This window comes from Chelonoidis abingdonii, chromosome 17 (genome assembly GCF_003597395.2).
Source record: "Chelonoidis abingdonii isolate Lonesome George chromosome 17, CheloAbing_2.0, whole genome shotgun sequence".
Classification (NCBI taxonomy): domain Eukaryota; kingdom Metazoa; phylum Chordata; order Testudines; family Testudinidae; genus Chelonoidis; species Chelonoidis abingdonii.
The window spans coordinates 11,095,703-11,101,881 of record NC_133785.1 but is presented as its reverse complement, the minus strand read 5'-3'; the positions used below and the strand labels follow the sequence as shown (position 1 = coordinate 11,101,881).

Below are 6,179 nucleotides of genomic sequence, written 5' to 3'. Positions count from 1 at the left end.
CAGCTTGGACACCATCATCATTGCTGTGGGGATCTTACCGGGGGACAGCTGCTGCACTGACTTAAGTCACTCTCTCCCCTTTACCAGCAGGGTGCACCCCCACAATGCTCCTCCCACCTGGCCTGCAAGCTGTGGCAGCACCATCCCTTGGGGGTGCAGTGATGCAAGATGATTCTCTGGAACCTCAGGTGTCCATCCCCTCCATGCACCACAGAGCCTCATAATCCAGCAGGTGCCCCCAAATCCCCCCTACCGCAAGAGGCACAATCTCGGCTCGTACCAGCTCCTGGGGGCTGCAATACAGAGCTCCCTGCATGGCTTTGGGAGGGGTTACAGTTGAACAGTATCAGGGGAAGAAAAATAATGGAACCCTGATAAAAAAATTACCTGTTTTAGTACAAGTCAGTGTTCTGGCTCTGTGGCAGGAGAGGACACACACAGCTTAGCTACCATCAAAGCCTCCACTACTCTCCCCTACTGCGAGTCACTGCTCATCACTCCAAGACCCTGATCCTGCCTATGGGGAAGGATCTCCCTGAGCTGATGGCTGGAATTAGACCTGCTGTTCTGCTTTGAGCAAGAGACCAGCTCAGGGTCAATTTCACAGCTGGGTCCATTTCTGAAGAGTTCAGAAGGGTCCATCAGATCATCTAGGCAGCTTTGGTTTGAGAAAGAGGAGGAAGTAACCAAGACAGCCACTGTAGACTTGAGTCACATCAACAGGCAGGAAGTGGTAGCAAGCTTAGAAACAGAAGGCAGTTTGGGTTAAAGTGATCAGGAAACGAGTTCAAACCTCTAAGGAAAGGAAGAGGTGAGAGCAGCAAAATAAGAAACATGGACTTCACAAAACTCCAAGGACTGGTAGATAAGGTCCTGTGCGAAGAAAATCTATGGAATAAGAGTTCAGGAGATCTGGCAGTTTCTCAAGGACGCAATATTAAAGGCACAACAGCAAACTATCCAGTGCAAAGGAAAGATGAGAACAATAGTAAAAGGCCACGATGGCTCCTTCAGGAGTTCTTTACATCACCTGAAAAACCAAAAAGGAATTCTACGAAAAGTAGAAATGGACAAATGGCTACGGTGGAGTACAACAAACAGCACAAACGTGTAAAGGCAAAATCAGAAAGCCAAAGGCACAAAATGAGTTACAGCTGGAAAGGGACATAAAAGCAATAAGAAGAGGTTCCTTAAATAAATTAGGAGCATGAGAAAGATGAAGGAACGTGTAGGCCGTCTACTTAGCAGGTAGGGAGAGCCAGTAACTGATGCTATCAGGAAGGCTGAGGTGTTTAATGCCTGTTTTGCTTTAGTCTTCACGAAAAAAGCTTAAACAGTGACCAAACACTCAACACAAGTAACATTAACCAAAAGCAGGGCCGGAGCAACCCATTAGGCGACCGCTAGCATTTGGGGGGCGGCATTTCAGGTCCTTCAGCGGCAACCGGATCTTCAGCTGCCCCGGTCATCATTGGCATTTAGGCGGAGGGACCTGGGGCAGGGGGGCGCGGAGAGGGCTGCCTGCAGCAAGTAAGAGGGGGCACAGCAGGGGAACCGCTCCCTGCCCCACAGCTCACCTCTGCTCTGCTCTTCCCCACTCTGCTTCTCTCTCTCCCAGGCTTGCGGCACCAAATGGCTAATTGGTGCCGCAAGCCTGGGAGGCAGGAGAAGTGGAGCGGACAAAGTGTGCTCGGGGAGGAGGCGGAGCAGAGGTAAGCTGGGATGGGGAGCTGCCGCACAGCTCCCAGGGCAAGGGGGAGCTGCCGCGGGGGGCCTCAGGTTGGGGGGGGTGGGGAGCGCAAGGTGGAAGTTTTGTGATCCCCAGCCAAGTAGCTAGAGAGGAATCACTGAACCAACCCATCTGGTGAACCAACCCACTGAACCAACCCAGAGGCCAACCCAACCCATCTGGTGTCTTGTCTCCAGCTATGGCCAACCCACTGCTTTAGAGGAAGGTGGGAAAAAAAGCCCACCGATGCCTAGAATGTTCCCCAACATTGTGGAGCTGCCTGGCCACAGCATTCAGACTGAGAAATGCCGTCCTGTAGAGAGCAAGGACCTTGCACACTCGGCCAGCTACAACGGTCATGGGAGCCGCATATGAACCTGAGGTAAGGAGGTCCATTCCCTGAGAGCAGCATTCAAACCTGCAGTGCGCACACTGGCCAGAGGAGCCGGAGTTTGGGGAGGGAGGGTTTAAAAAAAGGACAGAGACAGCAAGAAGAATTCCAGGGAGTTTACCCCCAACGATGGGTGATTTGGAGCCAGCCAAGATCGGGGGAGGGAGGATAAGGAACACTTCACATCAATGCTGTTAGACAGGGTGGAGACTTTAGGTGCGTGGGGGAGGGGGTGTTAAAAGGAACCTTGGAGTCCAGATCCATGGCAGAGCCAGGAGTAGAACCAGCATTCCCTCCCCCACCCAGGGGCGACAGGTTTGTATAATTTTTGGTGGCACCCAGAGCGGGTCCAAGTCCTGCAGGCCACCCCCACTGCCCCCCATTGCCTAAGCTCTGGGAGGGAGTTTGGGTGCAGCAGGGGGGAAGGGTCAGGCTCTGGGAGGGAGTTCAGGTGCGCGCTCTGGGCTGGCGAAGGGGGTTGGGATGCGGCGCTTACCTCGGGCAGCTCCCAAAAGCGACCCACGCCCCCCTCTGGCAGCAGCTCCTAGGTGGGGGGGCCAGAGGGGTCTCCATATGCTGCTGCTCCCAGGCACCGCCCCTGCAGCTCCCATCGGCCACAGCTCAGGGCAGGGGCAGCGCGCAGAGACGTGCCCCCACGGGCCGCAGGGATGTGCTGTCCGCTTCCGGAAGCGGAACAGGTGGGCAGGAAGCCGCCTTAGCCTTGTTGTGCTGCTAGTGGGGGCCTCGGGCCCTTTTCAATTCCCCAGGGGCGGCAGGGAGGGCTAGGGAGATGCTCCAGGGGAGGCAGCAGGCAGGGCCAGTGGAGAGACCCAGCCTTGAACTTTAGTGGAGCATGGGCACCACAGGCCCATACAACTTTGTACCCCTGCCCCTCCTCCCCTACCATGTTCTAATCCAGTAGCAGCACCCCTCTGAGCCAGGGACAGGATGCATCTGTCATGCCACATCCTAGCAAGCAGTGCATGGAGGAGATAGTTTTCTCCAGAGCAATCCCAGGGACATGACAGGACGGGGCTCCCAATGGAATCAGGGGTGAGGTGGAAGATTTCCCCCTCCTCCCCCACAAAATGCCATCACAAGCCAGCATCCCAATTAACTATTTATTTTAAAATAATTACAACCCAATCCCTCCCGATCAAGGTGCTGTCACTACTGGATCCTCTGTTAAATACAGGATCCTTAAACGTGGGGATAGTTGGATCCCTATTGGGGGGCCAGAACCCCCTCTTCCCACCAGAATCCATTCCTGATGGGCAGAGATGTCCAGTGCAGGCGTCGCTTCCCACGAGAGCTGAGAGAGGCTGGATGTGGATTCTAGGGCCATCAGGAAGGGAGCCCGGCGCAGGGGGGCCTGTGAGAGAGGCAGACACACCCAAGGGGCTGCTCACTCGATGAGCTTCTTGGCCTTGAAGAAGCGGCGCAGGTAACACACTTGCCAGGTGGCCAGGCCCACCAGACACAGCATGGAGAAGATGCTGAAGTAGAGCACGCGGGTTCTGGTGGACTCTGCGGAGAGAGAGAGACACGGGGTGAACAGGGGACCCCAGCGCATCAACACAAGTGGCTTCCAGCCACTTCACAGGCAAGAACCCAGGTGTCCTGGCTCCCAGTCCCCTCCTCCTGTGTTCTGTCCCCAACCCTGGGAGGAGAGTGGGGTCTAGTGGGTACATGGGGTGCCTCCTCACCATTTGTGTCCCTCATTTCCTCCTCCCGCTGCTTCATGTAGGCAAAGTCCTTGACGATGGATTCGGAAAGGTCCTCGAGACGTCGCAAATCCACCTCCAGAGGCTTCAGCTTCTCTGCCTTGGCAATCTGGCGGTGGGGACAGTGGGAATGAGATGCAGAATTCCACCCCACATTGAGACACAGCCACCTCTGGGGTAAGGCATAAGGGCTGTCTATACAGGGATCTCTTGCCCAGTGCTGAGACACAGCCTTCCTGGACTGGGCACAGGGGCTCTTTATACAGGGATTCCTCGCACCATGCTGAGATGCGGATGCCTCTGGGCTGGGGCACAAGGGGCTGTTTATAAAGGGAACCCTCAGAATTCTGGCCCTTAGGCTTTAACAGAGCTGGGGATACATGCCCAACTGGGTGGATGTTGTCAAGTCTGTGCTTGGGCTGAGATTGCTGGTTCTGCACCTTCCCCATCAGGCACAGGACAGAGGGGCAACAGCAGGGGGTGGGGGACTCAAAGGGGGTGTTACTCACGTCTTCATAGTTCCGGGCCTCCACCCCATGTTTGACATTGAGGATGATCAGCTGGTCAGGAATTCGGAAACCCACTGGGGAGAGAGGGATGAAAGAAAGAAGTTATAACTGTCACAGGGGAGGGAAGAGCTGGTGCATGACCCCATTTCCCTTCCAGTCAGGGATAGAACCCTAGAATCCTAGTTCTCAGCCTGTCCTGCTGTAGCCACTACATACCACTTCCCTCCTACAGCCAGGAACAGACCCCAGGAATCCTGGCCCCCAGCACCCTCCTCAATGCTAACCACTAGATCTCCCTCATGATCACGTTTCCTTGCTGGGCTGAGTGCAGGAGACCCCAAATGAGGGTGGCAGGGAGCTGAGGGGTGGGAGGAATGCCCCCTAGGATGCAGAATCCCTGCAGGAGGAGTGAGACCTCATACCTGACTGGGCGTGGCTCTCAAAGCAGATCTCGTAGATCTCATAGTCGTCTGTGGTGAAGGCAAATTTGCCCTTCTTGGCATCCTCCTTGGAGTAGAGCAGGTGGCCGGAGGAATCTGTGACCTGGGGTGGGGACAGACTGTGACCCCACAGTACTACCCATCTCCCCGGACCAGGCACCCAATGCCCACGATGATCCTGTTCCCCAGGATAGAGATGTAGTGTGTCCCCTCCACCCAGGAGTATGGGGTGTTCAGTGGGGAGACGGGGGTCCCTGATATCCTTCTTGGGGGAGGGCGTCACATAACTCCGAGGTAAGCTTGGAGAACAAAGGGGCGGTGCACAGCTTATGGCGAGCGTAGGGGACAGGGGTCCCCGGGGGCGGCCCCGCAGCCAGCGCTAACCACGGGGGGGAGGGGCTACGGCGGGGATCCCTAGGGGCTCTCACCCGGAGATCGGTCCTGGCCCCCGGCGCCCCGGGCTCTGACACCTCGTATTCCCCGGTCACCATGACGTCGCGGTGCATCTCCTCTTTCAGGCACTTGCGGGTCTGCGCCGGCAGCTGGAACGAGAGCGCCCCGCACCCGCCGGCCAGCAGCAGCGGCAGCAGCAGCAGGGGACCCAGGAGTCCGGCGCCCGGCCGGGGCACCCGCATGGCGAGCACGGGCGGGGAACCCCCCTGGCCTCGAGACGCCGCCTCCAGCTCCCCCTGGCAGGTTGAGTCGGTTGCGTCCGGCTCCTCTGTCACACTGTCCCAGAGCGGATTCGGTGGCGTCGGACCTGGCGCTCACCCGACGTGGCGCTCTCTCTATGGTCCGCCCCCCACCCCAGCGGGGCCAGGCCCTAGCCGTGCTTCCGCTTCCGGCTCCACCCTGCTTCATCTCCGGCAGCGCGAAATAGAGTCCGGGCAGCGCGAACTTCGGACCGCGGGGGGAGGGTAGTGGGCGGGGACTCAGCTTGTGTCGTGCCGGGAGCCCTGTACCCTTGCAGCTGGGCAGAGTGCGGGGATTTCGTGGGGCTTCTCTCCTCCCCTTCCTCGGGCTGTGGTGGGGGTCTAATGGATAGAAGCAGGGAGCCGGGACTCCTGGGTCCTCTCCCCAGCTGCAGGGGGCGGGGTCTGTATCCACCAATGGGCAAGAAATGTAAAAATGAAGTGAATCCGCTTTACTGGGTGGCGCCAGAGAGCAGGGGCCGGGCGGGGGCCGTACGTGCAAGGAGACAGGGGGAGCAGCCCGGCCCCCTCCCTGGGCCAGCAGCCAGGAAGAGAAGCCAAAGTCTCGCTATACGGGGCAGGGCAACCCCGTATGCCTCCCAGTATTCTTTAGCACCCCTTCCACTCCTGAGTCTGCCCCACAGCTTGTCCCCCCAACCCTACACACCCCTCTCCCATGTCTTGCCTCCACTCC

General features: G+C 57.7%; 1 protein-coding gene across 1 annotated transcript; it reads right to left on the bottom strand.

Moving 5' to 3' along the window:
* Positions 1-3,227: 3,227 nt before the first annotated feature.
* LOC116838800 (transmembrane emp24 domain-containing protein 10-like) lies at positions 3,228-5,622 on the bottom strand. Its single transcript, XM_032804305.2, has 5 exons — positions 5,222-5,622; positions 4,776-4,896; positions 4,354-4,427; positions 3,827-3,953; positions 3,228-3,647 (listed from the first exon to the last, which is right to left on the bottom strand). Exons 1-5 carry the CDS (start codon positions 5,426-5,428, stop codon positions 3,526-3,528), a joined length of 651 nt encoding a protein of 216 aa, XP_032660196.1. The 5' UTR covers positions 5,429-5,622; the 3' UTR covers positions 3,228-3,525.
* Positions 5,623-6,179: the final 557 nt, after the last annotated feature.